This window comes from Typopeltis vanoorti, chromosome 5 (genome assembly GCF_054136105.1).
Source record: "Typopeltis vanoorti isolate ZY-2024b chromosome 5, IOZ_Tvanoo_1.0, whole genome shotgun sequence".
In the NCBI taxonomy this organism is placed as follows: Eukaryota; Metazoa; Arthropoda; class Arachnida; order Uropygi; family Thelyphonidae; genus Typopeltis; species Typopeltis vanoorti.
The window spans coordinates 98,085,346-98,111,248 of NC_143553.1; the positions used below are offsets into that span (position 1 = coordinate 98,085,346).

The 25,903-nt window shown below is 35.8% G+C and overlaps 1 protein-coding gene across 1 annotated transcript in view; it reads left to right on the forward strand.

Annotated features, from left to right (window-relative positions):
- Nucleotides 1-25,510, forward strand: part of LOC150106679 (heat shock 70 kDa protein 4L-like) — a 371,849-nt gene extending 346,339 nt beyond the window's left edge. The window contains exon 17 of the mRNA XM_090392631.1: nt 24,229-25,510. Coding sequence (XP_090248757.1) covers nt 24,229-24,378 — 150 coding nt within the window. The 3' untranslated portion in view covers nt 24,379-25,510. The remainder of the gene's footprint in view (nt 1-24,228) is intronic.
- The last annotated feature ends 393 nt before the right edge of the window (nt 25,511-25,903 follow it).

Sequence of the window (25,903 nt, forward strand, 5' to 3'; positions counted from 1 at the left end):
ATATATATATATATATATATATATATATATATATATATATATATATATATATATATATATATATTGTATATATACCAGTGTCCAAAACCTAAGGATAAACACTATTTCTGAAGATTGCAACCCCAAATTCAGACAAATCAGCTTGTGGTAATTTGTATAACTGACAGTTTCGAGTAGAGATTAGATACACATTGAGATTTTCAAATCGCATGTAAAGAGATCATGTGGTAGCACTCAACAGGATAAAAGGCAAAAGGCTATGCTAAGTGATTTATGTTTTTTTTTTTTTGAATTATGTTTTTTCTTCATTTTGTTAAGGAATAAAGTTGCAAACTTGGATGTCTTGTGACATCATTGGATAATTTCACACGGGGAAGAATTGTTGGAAAGTTTGAAGAAGGCCACAGAATTACTGATATTGACAGAGAGTTTGGAATCTCATATGACACTGTATCCATGCTCTGGATAGCATTTCAAAACCTTGCTGTACCACAGAGCATGAAGATAGATTTTTTTTGTTATAACTGCAAAACATAATCGATGCACCACAGCAGGTTAGCTTGCAAGTAAACTCCATTCGATCAGAATTACGAAAATATCTCGATAAACTATGGCAACATGTCTGCAATAAGTAGGCCTATACACCTGAAGGCCTGTAGTCTGTGTCCCTTTATCCACAGCTCATTGTATAGCATGTTTTCAGTGGTGTTGTATCTGTAAAAATAACAAGACACCAGTGGGTTAATGCAATCTTTACAGATGACTAATTTTAGTTTTTCCTCTTATTCTAGATGACACTTGATCTGGCAAAAAGTGGTACTGCTTACCATCGCAAGAATGTTCTTGAAAGGAATAGTTATGGCAGCATTAGGGGTCATGGTGTGGGGAGGCATAATGATTGATGGATGCACTGAGCTACAAGTTCTGGAAAAAGGGACTATGACTGGTGAATTACACACACACACACACACACACACACATATATATATATATATATATATTGTGTGTATGTGTATATATATGTACATACACAGTATATATACAGTGGTGCCCAAAAGCTAAGGACAAACTACATTTTTACCTGTGCATGAAAAAATGTACATAATTACAGCCAAATGTGGATATAAATTTATTGCCAGCATACTAATGAATTATGTTACACAAAAAACGTGTTATTAATTTCATACAAATTAAATTGCAATATGTTTTTCGCAAAAGTTACAATTTTCCTAAGTACATAGTTAAGGGATTAATGTACAGTGCTTACAGAAAACTCTGCAGAGAAACATTTCAGTATGGAATATATCCACTCCAAACTGTGATATATATATATCACGGGCGAATATTCAGGGTGTGCTAGGTATGTGGTGCACATTCATGGAATAGCAATATCATCGATACTATATTCCTTTATTCCTGTTAAAGACTCCCCTAATTGTTTCCTGGCTTTACGTGATTCCTAAAAATTAACACAATCTATTAATGATTCATCAAGAGGACACTTTTTGATGTGGAAATGTTGCATCACATTCATACTAATAGCCCAGGTATGTGGTCACAAATACGTACACCTTTGGGTCCTTTGAACAGATTCAAATTATTCGTATCTCACTCTAGTATTTGCCAATGAATTTTTGTCACAGAAAATGGCGCTTGTGAAGCATATCGTTCATTTGACCTTTATGCAGATGGTGCAGTAGGTCAGATTCTTAGCATTCATTCCAGTGTTTATAAATTGCCCAGAAGGCAAGGTAGGGTAAGCACTGAGACAATAACACCTAGAAAACAGTGGCTGTGATTGGTTATTGTGTCAACCAATCCAATTGAATGTTGTCGTTTGTCATGAGCTGCTGTTTTTATTTTCTGAATTTCATCTGTTTTATGTGCATGAAGTGTGAACTGACATGTTTAGGATATCGATATAGACAAGTTTTCTATAAATAATTTATAACTTTTTTGCCCATATGTTGACGATCTACTGAATGTTCCATTTTCTGCAAGAGCTTTCATGGATTGTATGATTATAGTCGAAGGAGGTTGGAATTTGTGTGCTGAAACGAGTTATTTCAGCCTTTCTTTGGTTCAATCCGGAAAAATATTTTTAATAATTTCTGAAGTGACTACTTTTTCTGATTTTTGTGTGCATTAAATGGCTGTATTTAAAAATTGTATCAAAATTCAAATTATCCATGTCTCACCGTAGTATTTGCCAATGATAATCTAATCTCACCGTTAAGTGTAAACTCTTTGTGCTTCTCGCATAAATGACGCATATGAAGCATGGCTATTGTTCGTTCTATCTTTATGCTTTACATATTTCTTCTTCATCTTCCCTTCACATAATAGGCCTAGTGGCCAGTCACGGCACTATCCTTAGCCCTTCTAAGCTGTACCCATCCCTAGGATAAGGTGGCTAGCCCTATGTCTGTAGATACGTGTTCACGGAGCTGGTTTGCCTACTTGCAGGAGGAAAAACTCCACATAAACTGGGGGGAAAAACCTGCAGTCCATGCCCAAGACTGGCTAACTTGGCTAAGTCTGAGAAATATCCTTAAGCTCCTCACATCGGCGACAGGAATCAAACTCAGGACACTCCTTTCCCAGGCATATGGTTGCAAAGTGCATAGCCACTCAGCTAACTGTACGAACTCTTTCCATATTTAAGTTATATGTTAATTGATAAATTAAAGTATTCAAAGTTGTCTTACAATTAATTGCACCAATTAAGATGAGCGTTATGCTCTATGCTCTCTTAAAACTTTCATACATCGATACAAATGCAGTCAATATGGTCAAATTGACATGAATTTTGTAGTGCAGGTTGCATAAGCCACGTGACCACTCACACCTAGCCTAAATGGGCATCATGTTGGAGATTTAATGAAATGTTTACAGCATTAGGAAAGAGTTAAAACTAATTTTGATGTTTCCACTATTTCATTACAGTCACTGAGGCATTTTTAGGGATTACAAAAAATTGTTGTAACTTGCAATCAAATATAACACAATACTAAGGGAAACATTTCTTCAATTACTAGAAGCCAAGAGATTCAAAATAGAAAAACCTAATTATTTGAATACAGAACTAGTTTCTTCTTCTTCTTCTCAGAAGACTACAGCAGGTGCATAACACAAAAAGTGTCTGAGGATCAAAAAGGATTCATTATTTGGATATTTATTTTAATCCCTGATCATAGGTATGGTCTGGTAGATCTGACTAACATAATTGTTGTGCAAATGTATTTCTTAGATTCTTCCAGATGGATGTTGGCTGACCTTCCAGTTTTACCATAAGAAGGCAAGTTGCATGAACAGGAAATCTTATATGCATCTGGAACTGAGATTCGAGGGAAATGGTTTTTAGCAGAGCAGCCAGCTTGTAGTTATAGCAATTTTTTTAGGTGCCTGGATAAAGGGAATAGTAATGGTATAACAACAACTTGTATATGGAAAGAAATGCAAGATGGGTAGAAGAATAAGTATTTTGTTAACTTTTTAGAATGGTAGCCATTAGATAAGAGGTGTAATGAATAAGGTTAAATTCATTTGTAAGGGAAGCCTGATTAGAACAGAAGAAAAAATCGAGCAGATACTCCCTGTAGGTGGAATAAAAGGCATTTATAGATTTATTTATTTTTACCTCTTTTTTTTTAATAAAGTACAGAAATACCTTGTATAACGCGGTTAATTGGTTCCAAGAAGCATCAGCGCTATGCAAAACCGTGTTGTTCGAGTCTATTTATAAAGGTTTTCAATTTAATTTGTTTATTACAAAAATTTAGGATAATAAAAATGTTTAAAAATGAAAAAAAAAATGTTATATTTATTAACTAAATAACAAATAAAATCTTTTTAAACTGATATAAAAGTTGTAGAAAACAAAACAAACGTTGCTTCAATTTTAGCATACAGTAATTTACTTTTTACTAAAGTAGTCTTTTAGTGTTCGTTGAACCATCCTTGTCTCTTCAAGTACTAGATCTCTGTAGCATTTGATGGCATTATTGAGATTTTGTCTAACTTTAATGCTTCTTTCCAAATTCGGGTCGGCATTTATGAGAAAGTCGGAAGCTTCATCGATTTTTCTCACAAAAGTTGAAAGGTCAGCAAAGGAAAATTCTTCAACCATGACATCAGTGGGGTCATCTTCGTCTTCTTCCGCTTCATAAGCTCATTGTTGTTCCAACTCCAAAAGGGTTTCATCATCCAGATCATTTGAATGAGAATCAATACATTTGTTCACATTGTTACAATCTAAACTTGTAAAATCAAGATCTGTGCCCATCTGCACAATTTCTGTTGAGATTTCCGCCTTCTGTGTTGCAAAAGCCAACAAAGTCCTTTGAACGATGTGGCAAGATATTATACCATACGACCCTCATGTTGCTTTGAGTCACCTCTTGCCAAGATTCATAAATATTTTGAATGGCACTTTTATGTTAAATTTCTTCCAAAATTCACACAAAGTCCAAGAATCTTCTTCTGCTGCAGCTTTAATAGCTTGAGCAAAGTTCATCTTAAATAGTAAGCCTTGAAAGTGGAGATAACACCTTGATCCATTGGCTGCAGAATTGATGTTGTGTTTGGAGGAAAAAAATGAATCTTGATATTTTCATCTAAGTCAGTCAATAGAGTTGGATGGCCTGGCTCATTGTCTAATAAAATAAAATTTTTAAAAGGAATTCTTTTTACAATAGCTTTTAACTTCAGGGCAAAAACAAGTTTTAAACCAGTCCTCAAAAATTGAACAAGTCACCCACGTTTTTTATTCGAATGCCAATGAACAGGTAAATTGTTCTTTGTAAAGCCTTTAAGAGCTCTTGGGTTTTCCGCTCTGTACACTAACAGTGGCTTCAATTTTAAATCACCTGATGCATTACCTCCTGGTAAAAGTGTCAATCGGTCTTTTGACACTTTATACCCAGCTTGTGTTTTTTCCTTCTCTGCTAGAAATGTGCGCAATGGCATTCTTTTCCAGAACAAGCCAGTCTCGTCAGCGTTAAAAATTTGATCATCTGTGTAGCCTTCCTTCTCAATAAGCTCCTTCAATTTAGTGGGAAATAATTCTGCAGTTTTAGTGTCAGCACTTGCGCTTTCACTTTGGATTCTTATGTTATGGAGTCCCATGCATTTTTTGAAATTGTAGAACCACCCGCGACTTTCTATAAACATTTCACTGGTTGTATCTCCTTCATTTTCGCTTTTATTTTGTCATATAGACTTGTTGCTTTTGCCTGGGTTATCATTTGACTCAAAGGAATCTATTTTCTGATTACAATCTTCAATCCAGATCATTAGAAGGCATTCCATATTTTCCATTGTAGAAGATCGATTTCTGGTGATCACTTTTGACATATAAGAAGCAGTGCTCATTCCATGTTGTTTAATCTTTTCTTTGCTCTGAATAATTGTTCGTACAGATGACTCATTCCTTGAATTCTCACGTGCTATTTTAGCAAACGAAGCGCCATTGTCTTGACATTTTATAATTTCAAGTTTCTTCTCTAATGTCAACCAGTTGCATTTTTTTGTTACTCCAACAGTGTCTTCTTTGTTTTGTCTCTTTTCACTCATACTTAATTAATAAAAAAATATTAAATACTAATATTAACTTAAATAATAAAATGCCGCGGGGAAAGAAAGTGTCTATGTGAGAACCAATGGAATAACTACTGCATAAACGTGGCTCTCGACTGTCACTTGCGGTGCCCGGGAGTAGCCGGTCAGTGTTAACAAATGTTAGTGTAATAATAAAAACCGCGTTAGACCAAAACCCGCGTTGTTCAAAACTGCACTATACAAGCTATTCCTGTATTCCATATAGCCTCTGTAACTGAGTCTGTAATAACGTCCTTTGATTGGAAAAAGACCTGGGTTCAAATCCCATGTAGTATGTGAATAATCTTTATAAGGACTTTTTAACTGAAGGTGAGTTAATTTCAAGCTGCCAGTTGGATCTAATTGGAGTCCATCATGCTTGTTACAATTAGGGGCAATAAGTAATGCATTACAATCGCCTTGTATTGTCTTTCTATAGGAAATCCTCTTGTGCAAAAGTTTATTTTTTTTCAAAAGTACTTGTTATAAGAAATTATATGGCCAGATTGCTCTGGCTCATGATAGTACTTGATGTGATTTTTATGTTCTTTGCAATGAGTAGTGAAGGTTTACGTTTTCTGGATTGGTATATGACAAGTCACAGGAATGTGGAATCTTTTAAACATCTAGGAAGACCAAGAAGAAAAATTGTCCTTGCTGAAAATGAAAAAAAAAAAAAAAAAAAATCGTTTGAATAGGTTAAAAAAAAAAAAAAAAAATACTACTCGAATTAAGTAGTTTTACTTGACTGAAGAAATCTTTTCTGCAGACAACCACACTCTCAGGCAAGACATTCCAACCATTCACAACTCTGCATGCAAAAAACCTGCTTCTCACTCTCTTGTTCATACCCTCCTTATACAGCCTCCAGGGATGACTTCTTGTTCTCCCACCATTTTATGAAAAATCTCTTCAGCAATGATCCTGTAACAACCACTTACCAACTTCTATGTCTCTATCATAGCACCCCCCCCTCTTCCTCCTATCCACTAGACTCTGTAAATTGCATCATCTCAACCTTTCATCATATTCAACATTCCAGAGATCAGAAATTATCTTAGCCAATTACCTCTGGACCCTTTCCGACATCTCTTCATCCTTTTGAAAACCAGGTGACCAAATCTGTGCACAGTAGTTCATATGTAGTCTAATCAAGGTCTTATACAATGGAACAAGATTCTCCTTACTTCTACAAGTCAGTGTCTTCTGCATCATCCCCAGAATTTGTTGTGTTGTCCTCTAAATTTTATATCCTTAATCTCCATCACCCCAATATCTCTTATTTCCTTCATCTCCAAAAATATATCCCCACCAAGTGTAAATTCTACATCGTATCTTTGTATCTCAGATGTTAAAACCTTACATTTTACAACATTGAACTGGTATCCCCACTCCCGTGCCCATTCTGTAATCTATTCAAGTCTTCTTGTAAGGCCAGAACATCTGCTCTACTTCTCATAGTTGGTCCCAACTTTTCATCATCTGCAAACAACTGAATATCCCTATCCAAATCTTCTCCAATATCATTAATATAAATTTTAAACAGCAATGGCCCTAAAACAGATCCCTTAGGCACACTACTGGTGACTTTCCTCTTCTGGGATATTGCTCCAAAATTTGCTGATGCCTATCAGATAGTCAATCTCCAATCCAATGCACTAGTCTAATATCCAACCCTATCTGCACTAGTTTAAGTATCATCTCCTTTGTCCAATGAAGCCTCATTGTAATAAGTAAGTGGATTACTAAAACATAACCTCCCTTTAGCAAATCCATGCTGTCCATCAAAGGTAATACCACTGTTGTCAACCCAATTCTGGATCTTGGTTCTAATTAGCCTCTCCAACATGTTATTAGGGGTTCAGCGAGAAATCATGATTAAAAAAAAAAAGAAAAAAAATTGTATAAATAATATATAATGTATATAAGTAATATAATTATATATATAAACAGTATAAATGCAAAAAAAAAAAAAAAAAAAAAAATATATATATATACACACACACACACACACACACACACACACACATGCACATGCGTATTATACACTGCAAATAAGTCAATGGATACCATTACATTACATTAGCCAGGCGCTATCAGCCCGGGGGGGGGGGACTTTTGGCTTCAAGCACCACATGTCGCCACTGGGCATGATCCTCTGCGACTGTCCACCACGTTCTGGTCTCCAGCCCGACAGTCTGCAGGTCTTCCTTCTCCTAATCCGCCCATCTCCTTCTTGGTCTCCCTGATCGGGGTCGGGCCTCCCACACTTGTCTCACAGTCCTTTCGGGGGCCCATATGGTACAGGTGCCCCACCACTGAAGATGCTGGGCTTGTAGCTCCATCAAGATGTCTGCCAAGTTGTATAAAGCATGTATGGCAGCATTGGGCTGCCTCTTCCAGATTCCGTCTGCTATGACCCCTCCATAGATACGTCGTAGCATCTTGTTTTCGAATACTGTCAGGTGATCAGCTTGTCTCGGCGTGAGAGTCCATGCTTCAGCACTGTAGAGGAGAACAGGCCTGATCAAAGTGTTGTATAGTCCCACCTTTATAGTCCAAGACAGCAAATGCGAGGTGAAAAGGGAACACACCTGATAATAGGCCCCATTTGCAGTATTTACCCGACTCTGGATATCAGCCTCGACTTTGTTGTCTTCAGTCACGAAAGAACCCAAGTACCTAAATACTTTCACCCTCTCAAGCTGTGCAGCTCCCTCTGGATCTTGAGCAGCATGGCGACTCATAAAAAGGTATTTTGTCTTCTCGGCATTTATCTTCAGCCAACTTCTTTTGCAGCTTCTTCATTAGCAGTAACCAATGCCACTGCGTCATCCCATTGATGCGCCATGATGTTCAGGTTGTCCGCGTAGCCAAGAATCCTAACTTGCACCCCATGTCGACTCCACCTGCCACTTGCCTTGTGTTTCTAATTACTTTTTCCATCACTAGATTGAAGAGAATTGGAGAAAGCCATCACCCAGCTTCACATCAGTCTGTACTTGAAACAGGTCCGACAGGTCACCTTCTGCTTTCACTCTTGCTCTCAAACTAGCTACGCACACCTGCCCCATTTTTCGGAGTTTTCGAGGAATTCCCAGCTCTTCTGACACCTGCCATATTTTTGAGCATATTATTGAGTCATGGGCTTTAGAAAAGTCTATGAAAATATTATTAACTTCCTGGTTATATTCCCAGCACTTTTTAAAAACTTGGCGCAGCGTGAAGAGTTGGTCTATTGTAGAACAGTTCCTCCTGAAGCCCATCTGGTAGTCACCAAGGCACTCTTCTGCATGTGGTGTGAGGTGCACATTAACATGATGTTAGACAGCACCTTGTAGCCAGTCGACAGCAATGAGATGCCCCTATAGTTGCCGCATTGAGCCTTATCTCCTTTCTTATATACTGGGGGTGATCAGCAACTCCTTCCACTCGTCCGGCAGCCATTCTTCACACTAGATCATCAAGATGAGCCAGTGCAGCTGTTCCAGCAGGACATTCCCACCATTCTTCAAGAGCTCCACGGTATGCAGTCCACTTTTGGAGCCTTATTATTTTTCAGCATGCAGATAGCACGAGTAATCTCACTAAATGTCAGATCTTCAATAAATGGTTCAGCAGTTTGATAAGGAGTATAATCCTCCAATATAACGACATTCAGCAAGTTCACGAAATATCTATGCCACTAAGCGCGAGCATCTTTTGAGTTTGTTAATAGATTTCCACTCTCATCTCGTATGGTTGCCGCTTGTGTCTGGGCACCTTGCATGGCTTTGATCGTCCTTTACATTTCCCGTCCATTATTCATCACCCTATTTCTCTCTGTACTAGCGACTTTCTCATTAAGATACTTCCGCTTTTCCCTGCGTAGACATGTATTCACCACTCTTCTCACCCTCTCATATGCATCTTTCTTCCTGCTACCCACTAGGTAGTTCAATAGTGCTTCCCTTCGTTTCGCCACAGCTGCTCCACACTCTATTAAACCATGCTTTTCTCCTCCTCTTTCCCACAGTTCTCGAGGCAGTAACATGACCGTATTTTTAATGGTGTCCCACATCCCATCCGGATCATCCTCTTCCTCCTCAAAACGATTCTGCAACTCTAACTGGAAAGCCCGCTTGCCTTTTGCTGTTTTCAACTTGTCCAGGTCCCATGCCGATCATATGGTAGGACACGCGGGCTTCTGAACCACAATTCTATGCCTGAAATCGTAGGCTATCAGATAGCGGTCGCTATCTTCATCTGCTCCTCTGAAACTTCTCACATCTGAGATGGAGCTGTGGTGACATCGATACACTAGTACATGGTCTATTTGGTTAGCTGTTCTACCGTCCGGTGGTCTCCAGGTCAGTTTGTGGACGTCTTTATGCGCAAGCATAGTGCTCTTTACAAAGCATCCTGTAGAGGCGACAAAACTCACAAGTCGGATCCCATTATCATTTCACTCCTCATGTAGGCTCTTATTATCCACAAAAGGGCACCACACATGCTCTCTCCCCAGCTTTGCGTTGAAATCTCCCACTACTAGCTTGACATCATAGGACGGTAGATTAGCACAAGTATGCTCAAGCAGTACTTGTTTCGCTTCGAGAAACATTCTTTAGCTTCCTCCGAGCTCTTTTCAATAGGTGCATAACAGTTCACAATAGACACATTTTGAAAACTTCCCTGAACTCTAATAGTACACAGCCAATTGTTCACAGGTTTAAAATCTAAAATATTACACAAAAACTTTTCACTAACTAAAAATGCATTTCCAAGTACTTTCGTCCTCTGTCATCATCACTATAGTATAGCGTGTACCCCTGATTGCAGGTCGAGCCCAGCCATTGCACCTCTTGTACAGCACAAAGTCCAATTTTATACTGCCGTAAGACATTTGTCACATTAAAAAGAGTTCCTTCTTTCACCAAACTATGTATATTCCAGGTCCCAAAACGATTCATCATCGTTTCAAAGGCGTTCGAATTCCAAGGATTTTGTGGTGCTTGTTTCAAAACCAATAGGGTTTTTACAGGAGGAGTGGTTGGCTCCCTCACTAACCCTCCCCTTATATTAGGATTCCTTAACTAAATTGAGCAGCATAGTACTAGCAACAGAAATCCTGAAGCAGTTGCATACAACAAAGTACTGTAATAAGTTTCTACTCAAATTAGGCTTAGTTGCTCGCCCATTCTCTACCACTACAGTTTCATAAAGTATACTCACTAAAAACCAATAGACAATTTACACAAACCTATATGCAATGTGTGCAACCTAAACATCATAATTTTAAAAGAAATACTCCTCAACAGAAATATTTCACTTAAACTCGTAAACAACTTTATACAGCTAAATCAACCACCAGCCACACATCACCATAGTGACGTGTGGATACCATAGTGTGAGGAACAAACAACCATGGCACCCACCTTAATGTAGGACCTAAAAAGATGTAAGACCTACTTTCACTGCAATGACTGCAGTAATCCTATAGGGCAGAGTTTCCCAAACTGTGTTAAACAGAAAGTGAATAAGTGTTCCGTGAAAAATTATCAAAATTAATATGAGCCTGGAATGGTTTTAAATGCTGCGAAAAGTTCAAACATATTTGAAAATCAGGCGCTCCACATTTTGCTTGTGGGTATTGAGGCTATTAAGGCCAGTGCGTGCTGGCCTTGACTCAGCCGCTGGCTGACAGCCACCCACAGTTGTCGACACCTCTGAGTATGACTGAAGTATGGAGGTATCTATTCTAGGAAACGTGCAGTTATCATAAGCAAGGTCAATGTGATGTGCTGAGGCCTGGCATGCCTGTAGTGGGCGTTGTTACATTTTTGTGATACGATACAGCCTGCTTCGGCAATAGTGTGTGCCTCACTTTACATTGAATACGAGACTGATGATACTTGACTCTAACCAAGGTGTTCCATTAAAATTTCAGGATTTGTGAAGTGTTCTGTCATAGGAAAAATTTTGGAAACGTTGCTATAGAGTATACTTTCCACAAGTATGATAACAATCAATCAGAATTTTGGACCATTCTTCCTGGAGTACAAACATGCATAAAAACATTCACAACCCAGGCTCACAACATGGGTTTCCATGAATAACATAAATCAAAGAGTTGGTTGATATCATAGAGTAAATCTTGTTTCAATAAATCCCTTGACCTCATCCGACACTCCAGTTCATCCCACAAATGTTCAAGAGGATTGAGATCAGTGCTTTGTGGAGGCCAGTCAAGTGTTGTGACATGTGACTACAAACCATGCAGTTACAGCAGCAGTCTTATGACACAGTGCATTGTCTTGCTGAAAGAGACAATGGTCAGGTCTGTAGAAATGCCACAAAGTAGGAAACAATTATATTGTCCAGAATGTTCAGATACCTCTAAGAGTTCAATGTTCGTGGTACCACAAACAGCAATCTAAAGCAAGACGAACCATACAACATTCACCAGGCATCCGCCACACCCATTCATCTGCTCGGTACAGGGTGTAGCATGCTTTTTTGCTCCGTAACACAGCTTTCCAAGCTTCCATGTCCTACTGTACATGCTCTTTGCACACTGAAGATGACACTGCATGTTGGTTGAGGTAATGTGAGGCTTGCATATTGCAGTCAGTCTTACCATGGAACCCATGTTGTGATCCTCAGTTCTGAATGATTTTGTGCAGGTTCATTCTCCAGTCGATGCCCGGGACTCTGCATTCAATGTGTTGGTCAATGAATTCCAGTTTTTACATATCATCCTTCGTAGTACCCTGTGGTCACATTTGGTGAGTGTGTCCACTATGGGTATCACTTGCAGTAGACTCCCTGCACTTCCATCTCAATGTGGTATCACTATTTGTTGACCTGTGATGTTCCAAAACTCCATGAGTTCCTTTCTCAGAGCCATTTCACCCAGACTCAGGTACACTGACTTGGAATCATCATATTCCTCCAATTTATACCAGTAACAAGCACATAACTTGTTACATGGTACAATGCATCTTGCCCATGGGGGCATCTTTTGATTTAATGTATAATATATATAAACAAATAAACATGAAGATATAATAATAGGCAGGGATTCCCTGAGACCTGAAAATTATTTCAAGGGTTCTGGGTGCACAGGCATAATGAGGTATTCGTTTTTTTGTTGTTTCTTCCAGCCATGTGTTAGCGGATTAATTAATTCACCTCATTATGCACCCAGAATTTATAGCCTGCCAAAAATACAAAAAACAGACACACCACTACGTCTGATTGTTGAAGGAATCGACAACCCAAATTAGCACTTAGCCAAAAAATTAGGAATTGGTAGTTCAGTCCCCTTCCTACATGAAAAATACACAACAATTCATAAACAAAATTAAAAACATTACACTCAACAACCAAGATTTATTAGTCAGCTTTGACATAACTTCCCTTTTCACCAATGTCCCGATCAATGATACTATCTTACTCCTACAGAACATATTTCCACACAACATCACGGCCCTCTTTGCCCACGTACTCCACTCTGGATATTTCGTGTGGCAAAACAATTTTTACCTTCAAAAAGAGGGTACAGCCATGGGCTCACTACTTTCCTCCCCAATTGCTAACTTTAATATGGAAGACTTTGAGCAACGAGCTCTAGAGTCAGCATTCCTAAAGCCCAAAATTTGGCTCAGATACATCAGTGATATTTTCGTCATTTGGCCCCACGGCCACAAAGCACTGAATACATTCCTTAGCCACCTGAATAAACAACACACGTATCCAATTCACCGTTGAAATACAAAAAAACAACTCTCTTCCATTCCTAGACACACTCGTGTGATGAGTGTGTCTAGGAACGGCTGTCTCTCTTTCTCAGTCTACCGCAAACCTATACACACAGGCCAGTACATTCGCAAAAATTCTTATCACCAGCCAACACAAAAACTAGGTGTCATAAGCACCCTTAAACACAGAGCTCAAACTGTCTGTTCAAATGCACAAGCTCTAAACCAGGAATACAAGATCATCAACCATACATTTATAAAAAATGGAGATACAGTAAAAAAAACTATTCACAAGAACCTCCACAGAGATACTAGTAAAAACAAAAAAGATTTCAAGAATGCGATTGCCATACCTTATGTTAGAGTCATTTCCAAAATAATAGAACACTACACAAATACAACCTCAAAACCACCTTTAAACCCCCAACAAAATTAAGACACCTACTCAGTTCTTCAAAAGATCCTCTTCCACACTTAGCCCACCCAGGGGTATACTAAATACAATGCACATGTAACCTACCATACATAGGCGAACCATCCCAGTTAGGAAGGACGAACACAAACGGCACATTAAATACCTCCATTATGGAAAAACCGGCCTTTCTGACTACGCACTCCAAACATACCACAGAATTGATTGGAAAAATACCAAGTCCCTACACTGCACCAAAACCTGGTTCGAGAGGAAATTCAAAGAAGCATGTGAAATGCTCAAACATAACCCAAATCTGAACAAAAATGATGGCCTAACCATTCCAAGAATGTGGAAGACCCATCTGCAACCTTTATAGCAACCAGAACAAGGCAAAGAAAAATCTCAATACAAGAATACTTGAAGTGTTTTTCTTTTTTTCCCCTTAACATTCCATAGCAACTTGAACTGTACAAGGCCTGAAGAAAATCATAGTATAACAATCTGAACTGTACAAATCCAAAAGAATCTTAGTACATGAGGACTTTAGCAGAGTTTATTGTAGTTTTTTATTTATTTTATTTATTAATTATAATTTTTTTATATATTTTTTTAATTTATTTTTTTTTCTTCAACTTTTATTTTATTTTATTTTTAATTATTGCTAGCGGTCAGGCTAAGAAAAAGATTAATTAACAGCATAGATTTAATTTACCAGTACAGAGTGCAAGAGCATGTAGCTTGGTATCCTATATGCATGTGTCCTTCTGATGATGACCTCAATACAGGAGTCGAAACATCAAATTGTTATTTTATTAATAATGTGTTAAAGATACCAAGCAATTTTAAACCTGGTTTTACTCCATTTTTCCCAAGTAAGCAAACAGACAAAAATGTCAAGTTTGCGCCTGCAAGTGATACAAGACTAGCTGATCCTACAGGTAGTGCAAGACCAAGGCAACTCGTGGTAGAGGTGGAACAAGCTCCGATCACTAATCTTAATATTTACCCTTAATGCCAAAACACATCTCCAAGAAGGGGGGATGTATGATGTTTTGTATTAAAAGCAAGGGGCCACTACCCAGACCGGTTTCGACCTTTATTGAGGTCTCATCAGTGGGAGCTAGGCTAGAAATACCAAGATTTAGTAATACAGAGCTTGTAAGTATTTTACCAAAACGAGTTACCATAAGGTGTTTTAACCTTATTAAATAAAACACCTTATGGTAACTCGTCTTGGTGTTATGAGTCAACGAAGTGCGGCTGTACATTTAAAAATTTCGCAACCACTCTTGTGTAAGATCTTAAAAAACAGATCAAACATTGAAACATTAGCCCTTACTAATGAGAATATGGATTGGAAGAGAGATCTGGTAAGGATACCCAAGTTGAATATCAGCATTAAAAATTTAGTTTAGTAATGTTCACAAAAAGAATGCTTTGATTAATGGGCCTTTGATGCATCAAAAAGCACAACTTGCAAAAACAATGGACAAAGAAAATTTCTTTGTAACTGATGGATGGGTTAACAGGTGGAAAAAATGAGAGAATATTGTGTACAAGCATATTCATGGTGAAGAAAAAAGTGCTGATTTTTTATCAGCTGTTGCATGGATTAAGACTGAGTGGCCAAAAATTATTGCTGAATATTCTCCTGAGGATATTCAGCAATAATTTTTGTGCAATTATTATTTATTTTTAAATATTTTTATTATTTTTATTTATTAAATATTTTTGTGCAATGCCTGAGCATACTGATTTGTTTAAAAGTGAAAGTGCTAAAGGATTTAAATCTTCAAAAGACCAGGTGAAGTTCTTTGTTTTGCTAATATGAAAGGTGAGAAACAAGAACTTCTAGTGATTGGAAAAAGTTAAAATCCTCGGTGTTTTAAAGGTGTCGAAAGCTTGCCTGTTGACTACTGTTCTAGTGCAAATGCTTAGATGACTAATGCCATTTTCAACTTGGTTAGTTAAGTGGGATCTTAAATTAAAGCGAAAATTTGTCTTGTTTGCAGACAACTGCACTGCACACACACACACACACACACACACACACAAATAATTTATCGTTAAAGAGCATGAAAGGAATCTTCTTGCCTTCGAATACTACATCGTTAATTCAACCATGTGACCAAGGCATCATATTAGCTTTTAAAGCTTATTATCGCAAGGAAGCAATATAAAAGACCAATCTGATACAAGTGAAATTGCTAAAAAGATTTCCCTTCCCTTCTTGATGCATTGCATTTGGTAGCAATATCATGGAAGCAAGTCTCAAAGAAGACTATTGAAAACTGCTTCCAAAAAGGCAGATTTTTTTAAAACAAACTCCAAAGAATTTGAATATCTTACAAATGAAATTTTTGATAAAACTCCAGATGGTATGTCAAAAGAAGAATTTGAAAATTGGTTGGATATTGATAACAACGTTGAAGTGGTGGCTACAATGACCAGAAATATGTCAAGCTGCTTCTGATGAGAACTTTAAACTAGTAGAAGAAAGTGAACATAATACAAGTATAGGAGAACAAATTTTAGAAGCTCCTTCAACCAATGCCCAGATGCAAGAAGCTCTATGAATGCTTTGTTGCAGTGTGCAACATAGAGCAACAAACTTCAGAAGGCATTATGAGTATGAGCAATTTATTCATGAACTACTATATTCAAACACGTGACAGACAATGCTAGATAAGTTTTTTAAAATAAATTTTATGTTGTTGTGTATTAAAAAGTTGTTTATAACAATAAATTATATTAAATGTTCATAACAATAAATCGAAATAAATGATACAATTTTTTTATATCCTTTGCTGAATGTTATCAGTGGGACAGTTGCTTTTGTCATCAAAAAGCAACTGTCCCAAAGTGACCACAATAAGCGACATCTACTATATTAGGTTTTCGCAGCTGTTGTATATGTTTTAAGGAAAATAACTATGACTGTATAGCCAAATGTTAAAATAGGAAAATAACTAATTTATTTCCAAAGGCACTACTAGTTTTGCCTTTCAGAAGACTACATTGGGTGCATAATACATGGAAGAAAACAGAGATGCATAAAAAACATTACTTGAGACATCACCAAAGTTCTAATGTGAGCAATCCATTAATCATTTAGAACTTTGGTGATATAAAGTCTTAAGTGATTAATGGATTGCTCACATTAGAATGAATTTGCAGACTAGCTGTGTTGTTGTTCTCATGCATGAAAATGTGATCTCATGACTGCCATAGTTGAATAGCAGAGTTGTAAAGAAAACGAAAAGGAATCAAACTATTAACTTCTAGTTCTGCTGTTAATTGTATCCTAAGGTGTTGGTTGCTAATATGGTTCAAGAACTCTTGGGGTGAATCCGGACCATGGCTCCAATATATTTCTATATATTTCTTCCACAATCTTGATTTCAATGTAAAGAAGTTTATTGCTTTTTCTTCAAAAGCTTCTAAGAATATATTTGCTAGTATAGGTGATAAAGGGTTTTCCATGACTAACCGATAATTTTGCTTGTAGATCGTGTTTCCAAAAATGAAGTTGCCTGAATTTTATACAGTGACTTAAGAGTTTGATTTTTTTTTTACATAATTTATATTGTAAAAGAACTATTTCTTTAGTGATACATTAGTAAATAGAGAAGTGACATCAAAGCTGGCTAAGATTCCATCCTTTTGTAGACGTGTCTTTAATCATAGAAACAGTGTTCAGAAATCTTAATGTAGGAATTAGAAGAACAGAACCTGTAAAAGATTTTAATAATTTTGCTAGCTGTTTGGATAACTTATAAGTAGGGGAGTCAATTCCGTCTACAGTTGGTCTTAGTGAGGTGTTGTCTTTGTATATTTTATATATATATATATATATATATATATATATATATATATATATATATGATTAAAAAAAATTTAATCATTGGAAGCCGAGAGGTACCAAAATAAAAAAGCTACTATCTATTATTTGAGCACACAACTAGTTCCGTTTTCTTAGAAAACTTCATTGAGTGCATAACATGAAAGAGAAATAAAATAAACACATTACAAGAGGCAGCTATAAATTAACTTGCAAACATATTGCTGGCATTTGAAGCCGTTCTGGATGCCATAGTATTGTTGGGCACATTCATGGAATTTGTTTCTTTGAAAGTACGTGATAAAACCCTCACCTAGACTGTTGTGCACAGATCTGGTCTTCTGGTTCTTTTACTTTTTGTTTTAAATTAATTTTTCAAATCTTCAACTGTGTATCGTATTCTAATTGAATCAACTGATTGAATTTGTTCTTAATTATATACACTGATACTTCAGCATTCAGTCAAGTGGGGGAGAAGCATTGATGATAATAATTGCTTAAGTTTCTTTTGCTGTTTTTAATGTAGGAAGATATCTTCTTCTTCTTCTACTACGCGTTATTCATGCAGGGTCCGCGTGTTACTTTAGATGCGACTTCTTGTTAGTACTACTCCCAATCGACCCGTCGCCTGGTCTGCCGCTGGGGGGAGGGTATATTTTTGACTGTAGAGGCGTATGTTTGTGGGGCCGGTTTGCCTGTTTGCGGGATGAAAAACGCCAGATAAACTGGCGGAAAAAACCTAATGTAGGCAGATATGATAAAAAAAATTGAAATAGTGCTAGTAATTTATATATATGTGTATATATATATATGCATGTATATCATCAGTCAAATAAACCAATCCATTTTATGTAAGGCACAATACGTTTGGAAAAGTGATTTTTGAATGGTCTGAAATAACATTACATTTAGGTTTTCTGTTCTGTTAAGACATTTTGCAAAACCATATGTTAGCGATTTTGTAAAATTGTGCCTGCTTGATGCACAACATATGCAAGGCTCAGCCTAGCATGAGTGTGTTAAAGCAGTTTTAACTATCGTTGATCTGAGAGTTGAGTTTGAAATAAAACAGTTGATCAAAGACTAGAGACCGAAGATATGAGATTTATGCGAAAAATTAGGGGAGTGAACAGTTGACATTAATGGCAGAATCACATTAAAATGAAGATATTACAAAAGAACTCAACATTGTTAGCATTCAGGGATCTATGGATGTAGCTAATCTAAAGTAGTATGATCACCTAAACAGAATGGAAATGGTAAGGTTAGCAGAGCAGATGTTTGTCACTAGGGTGGCAGGAAAAAGGCTAAAATCTATATGGATTGATGTAGTTAGAAGTGCCTCAGATGACCAAAATATAAGTTCTGACAATATTGTAGTCTTACAGTATGAAAAAAGGAAAAAAAAAATTGTTAGTTGGGAGATAGTAATATTGTATTCTTAGCATGTCTGCTGTCATAGTATCCTAAACAAACATTTGAGGATATATATATATATATCAGTGGCGTCACCTGCCCATTTCTGTTGGGTGTGCTGTCATGTGGGTTATGCAACACTCGCTACAAATTTCACGTCAATTTGAGTGTATGCATGGGCATGCATCTGCAGAAAATTTTCCAGGGGGAGGGCAAAGCTTGGAGACAAATAATTACATCAATAAACATCTTTTAGCATTTATCGATGTAATCTGTAAATACAGTACATTATTTTAATTTTACATCGATTTTAATGATCTTTAATTCTTGGGCAAAAAAAAAGTATTCAGAATTAATACAGTTTTTAGCACAATTTCATATATAAAAAAATTGAACAGCATATTTTATTAAAAATCAACTAATTAATTAATTCCAAAATCTTAAATTAAATTACATACACTTACCTTTTAAAAATGTATTTTTCTGTTTAAATTTGTTCCACTATAAATTTACAATCAACACTTCACTCAGTGACTCACTAGACACAGAGGGCAAACAAACTGGTCTCGCTGTTCACAAATCGGAAAAAGATGAACCAAAAACAGGAACATGTGTTTTATTGCTGCTGTAAAACACATATTCTGTGGCTACTCTGCCATGGGCCGAAACAGGCCAACTCATAATAAAATTTTAAGACAGGCAAAGCTTTCTACAGTCGAGGGTTTAAGGTTACATATCTCAATCACTTTTACGATTATAATTTGTGGAATTTTTTACTCAAGCACGAGGGGAGTTCCCCCCTCCCTCTGCAGATGCCCATGACTGTATGGTTGCATTTTTATCGATGTATGAAAGTTTTGAGAGTGTATAGCACATCAACGCTCATCTTAATTGGTCCAATGCAATTAATTGCAGGATAACTTTGAACACTTCTTCATAGAGTGGGAGAACAATCTGTTTGTTTCATGATTTTTTAGAAAACAGCAATGAAGGAGAATACTATAGTTGATTGGTATATTTGAAATACTCTAAGATGAAAATATGTGAACCATCATTTATAATGTTAGAATAGGAAATGAAAAGAAAGAATAACTGTGAGTAGAAATACTTTCATTAATGGTAAACAAATTATTAATAATTAATATTTGTGATATGTGTATCTTATAAGTTGCTGGGTAGAGCGAATAGAATGATCCTATAAAGTCTAGACATGAATAAATGAATTTATGATGGCATAATTAAAATAAAAAAAAAAACTTACGAGTGGACAGAGAATGGCAGGAATAAATATCGTTTGATGAGCAGCAAATCATCCTGTAAAATTTGTTGCCTGTGTTGTGTATTTCTCTGGTTTGTGTATATTTCACTCCGTTTTCCAAGAAATTTCTTTTGTTTACTGAGACTCAGTATACATAACATCCGATCATTATTGGAATTATCCACACTTTCAAGAATCCTACATTCATCAGTTTTTTTTTTTGGTTTTTTTTTTTTTGTATCAGCTGTTCTTCTGTCTTATTAGTCTCGCATATGCTGGTATTTTGTTGTAGATCAACAAAGTCTTATAATACACAGAATATTCATTTTTATTCAGGAATAAAAATGAATATCATGAGCAAAAACAAAGTTTGCACCTGAAAGTATCTTCAGGACTGGGGTAAGGTAGTACAACACTGGGAAACTCATAGCAAAGGTGGACCAAGCTAACATCACTCCTATCTCGGTATCTCCCATAATGCAAAACACATCTCTTTGCGGATATATATAATGTTATGCATTAAGGGAAGGGCTCTTGCTTCTGCCTGGTATCTCCACTTCTGGGCATGGCTCCCACTGAAGAGACCTCAATAAAGGTCGAAACTAGTCTGGGTAGTGGCCCTTCCCTTAATGCATAACATTATACATATCTGCAAGGAGATGTGTTTTGCATTATGGGAGATACTGAGATAGGAGTGATATTAGCTTGCTCCACCTTTGCAACGAGTTGCCCAGTGTTGTACTACCTTACCCCGGTCCTGAAGATACTTTCAGGCATAAACTTTGTTTTTGCTCACACTTGGATAAAGGATTAAACTAAATTTATTATAGGCTAACCAAGTGAAAAATAACCTTTCAACAATGAAAATAACAGTACGTGTCAGTATTCATTACTGAAATTAGCATGACGCGCATGTCATGACTGGGGGCAGTCATGGGGGCACAGCCCCCCATGTATATATATCTACTCTATATATATATAAAAAGATAAGTCAAAATTTGAAACGTTTTTATGTCATGTTTTTTGTCTTACCGGCTTACCAGTCTGGAACTCGGTGGGGGGGGGCTAGGGGAGTGGATCCCCCCAGTATATAAACTTAAAAACTTACATAACATTTTAAACCCTGAATTATATAATATTGTTCTCCATACATTTCCGCTTGGAAACTCTGGGTTTTTCATCTCGCATATGGACAAATCAGCCAGAGATTTGCCCATACACACAATTTACAGACAGAAATGTTATTGGTATTGTATGTGGATTGTGGTTAGTCATTGTGGGTAGATGGATTAAGTAATGGAGATGGTGGTTGGATTGAGTAATGGAGAAGGCATGCCACTCCATATGTATGGGGTGGCATGCCTTCCCATGATGAATCCATAGAAGTAACATGCAATAATAATAACATATCAAGAATGTGATATCAGAGCATTTCTGAGATTCATTGAGGAACTCATAGAAATGCTTGAAAATCTTGTATGAAGACATTGTAATTCTTTGGCATTTCAGAAGCTTTCAGACAGATTAATCTCTCTCCCTCTCTTCCTGGAGATCACTGGATTACTTGTTCTTGCAGTTTCTCATTTTGGCTATATTAATCATGCTGAAGACTTCATCATTTGGAATTTTGGGAATCTTTCTAATATGTTCAACTTGTGAACTCTGTAGTTAAAGAACAGAATTTTTTACCAGTTACAGAATCCTTGGTACAGTACCAAATCCTTCATATCACCTCTTTCAAGTTTGAGGTTCTGTTCTAAGATAAAGCTGTCACTGTGTTTTAATTGAGTTTAATTTTGTATTGCTGTTATTAATAAGTTTTTTTCTTTATTTCTCGTTATAGATATATATTTTAATGTACATGTATTTCATATGCATAACAATTTTTATATTGTACAGTCATTATTTTAGCCATATTCATAATCTGTCTGAGCCCTATACACTCAAAGTTTTATGAGATTTATCAAGTATTATTTCTTTTTTTAAAGATCATTAATCTTTATCACCTTATATAAATTATATACATATTCTACATTTTTATACTTGTTTATTCTCCTTTATGTATTATGTACTTTGTATTTATTATCTGGTGTACTATTGAGACATGTATTGGTGCAGTATTGAACTTAACTATCCTTACACTACTAAATCCAAAACCAAACCAAACCTCAAAATACAATATCAGTTACTCTATCCCTGTTTTATATCATCTTCTAATATATGCGGGTGGTCTGAAAAGTTCTTGGCTTCGACCATAGATGGCAACACTACCGGCAAGATTTTTTTTTCTAAGTTAGTACATCTGTCATAATCATCGATGTGAAATTACAAGTCATTCTATCAAGTAGTTTTTTTTGTACGGCTGTCGGAAGCCAAAGTGTTGTCTGTATCCCTTGAAATAGATAAAATTGAGTATCGTGCGGTTATGAAATTCTTTGTAAAAGAAGGTTTAACGCCAAAAGAAATTAATTTGAAGTTCATGAAAGTTTATGGGCACTATTCTCCTTTGTTTTCGACAATTAAGAAATGGGCTGCTGAGTTTAAACACGGCCAAACCAGCCTTGAAAATGATCCATGTGAAGAACATCCCAAAAATGTAACAACACCAGAAATCATTGATCGGCACACGATATGGTATTGGATGACCGGTGAGTCAAAGTGCGTGAAATTGCTGAGGCTATAGGCATTTCAAAAGAACATGTAAGATACATTTTGCATGAAGAATTGCAAATGAAAAAGCTTTGCGCAAGATGGGTGCCATGCAGATCAAAAATGCACTTGCATGAAAATCTCTGAACAGTGCTTAGAGCATTTTAACAAGAATAAAACTGATTTTGTGTGTCGATTTATTACTATGGACGAGACTTGGATTCACCAGTACACACCAGAATCCAACAGCAGTCAAAACAGTGGACAGAAACTGGTTGTTCAGTGCCAAAAAAGACAAGGTCATGGCATCGATGTTTTGGAATGCTAAAGGCATTTTGTTTATTAATTATCTTGAAAAGGGTAAAACAATAATTGGGGAATATTATTCCGATCTTTTAACCAGACTAGATGAAAAGATTCTTGAGAAAATACTTGGTTTACAGAAAGAAAAAAAAATCATCTTTCAACAGGACAATGCACCTGCCCACAAAGGTGTTTTGGCAATGGGAAAATTAAGGGATCTGCACTATGAATTGTTGGAACATCCACCCTATTCCCCAGATTTGGCTCCCTCTGACTTCTATTTCTTCCCAAAACTAAAACTCTTCCTCACCGATCAGTGTTTTTCTTCAAAATCAGGAGGTGATTGCAGCTGTGGAGGAGTATTTTGCAGATCTTACTGAGAACCACTATTAGGGACGGGATAATGTTGCTGGAATAAATGTATTAGTCTTAAGGGAGATTATGTTGAAAAATAAAAATAATTTTGAAATTATAAATTCTTTTTTTCATCGTTCGGCCAAGAACTTTTCAGACCACCCACTTATGTTTTGACACCATCTTATATGCTGCTAGTGTTTTGACTAATTTATCTGATATTTTACATACATTTATTCATTTGGCTCTTCACATGCCAGTTATGTTTATTCAGTTACCTTGTTTTCATTTGCCATCTTCACTAAAAATTATGCCCATTAGCTAAATATTTTCTTATTCTATAGCTAGCACGGAGAATGCAGTTCTTGTTTTTTCATGCCAAATATGTTACAGCAGTCATTCCTGATTACCTGTGCTGGATTGGTATAGGTATAAACATCATCATCTGCATAAAGAGCTGAATTAGATATCTCCATTTCTGATATCAGTCTTAATGCTACTTCTTTTCATGTCATCCATATAGGTAATGAACAAGAGCAAAGATAATGTGTACCCTTGTCTTACACCTGAATTACATCAAACCATCTTTCTGCACCTCTTTTCTTGAATTCTGATTGACTTACATACTGACTTATTTTATTTTTTTCCATTTCAGCTGTTTGAAAATTCTATTAGACCAATATTAACTACTCCAAAACCCATTGTACATGAAGATGAAGCACATGGAAATAATAATATTCCCAGAGACATTGGAAATCAAAATACTTCTAGTGATGTTCATCAAGACAATATGGAAATAAATTAAAGTATAAAAATTTTTATTCTGCTTAGACTAACATAGTTTTCAATAAGCTATTTAAAACAGTTTCCAAAACATGGAAGAACTGTGGTCTTCATTCCTTAACTGCTGCTTCATAGAATTTGGGATATTTAAATGGTGGCAGTTTGTGATGTGTACAGCAATCAAAACTTGTGCATATGTATAAAAGAGTCAGAGGACAAAAGTTTTAAATTTTGTCTCTATGGATACCTATAGTACTTTGTTAAGTATGTTGTTATATCAACCTTATGTATACTTGCCTATTTTTGTTATCATATTCATTACTGTAGTTGATTTCTTAGAAAATGTAACTTCTTATTCTATACTTTAAGATTGCTTATTTTAATATTATGCCTCTTTTTGACTGAATTATACCATAAAATAAATTAATGAAATAATGAAAAATTTTATTTCCACCTCTAGAAATCCACTTCTTTCTGAGAGTTACAAAATAAACAAAATAACATAAAATTGTACATTTTGCATATAATATAAGTATTTTGTTATTCTTCTTCCATCTCTTATAAATAATTTAACTGAAGTATGACGTAATTATAAATACATTTTAATATATCATTTTTTGTAAAGTATAAAAATGTATATTCAATACATTTTGCATACATTTTTGTGATTTTCATTATAAATCATATGGTTTACTATTATATAACAACTTTTTACTACTTTCCTTCAAAACACTTAGCATAATAAAAATAAAATGTATAATAAAATGTATATAATAAATTCTGCATCTGGTACTTGTTAATTTAGAATTGCTCTGCTACTAAAGTGAACATAGCTTAATAAGAGATTTAAAAAAAAAAATGAGTTGTTTTTTTAATAAAGAATGTCACTTAATAAGCTGAGTAATTTTAATTTTCTCTTTATTGTCAGTAATGAACACTTTGATTAACTTTGCTATTATAACATCTTCCTCCCACTTTCCCCTCACAACACTTAACATAATAAAAATAAAATGTATAATAAACTATTTATGGTAAATTATTTAGCCTATTATTGTGAATTTAGAACTTCTGTCCTACTAAAGTAAACATGACTTAATAAGAGATCAAAAAATGAGATGTTTTTTAATAAAGAATTCACTTAATAATCTTTGTAATTTTAGTTTTCTCTTCACAGTTGTTGGTTATAAACACTTTACTTAGTAAGTTGATTTATGCCCATCCAAATACAGCAAATGGTAGATTCCACTGGACAAACTTATTGCACATTACAAGGAAGATAGTAACAAGCTGGTTGTAAATAGGTATGGTATAATGTAAAGCAAAGCATAAAGCTTATAACTATAGCAGTTTACAGTTGACACATAAAAAAAAAATAAAATAAAATAAATAAATAAAAGATGAATGATGGGATTAGCCAACATTTTGAAATTACAAGGCTCAGGTGCATTGATATCAGCTCCTGCTGAAGTAGAGTTGTGCACTGTAGGTTTCGTTTTACTTTTGTTGAATCAAAAGATAAAATGCATAATATGGTTCAGAGTTGGTTT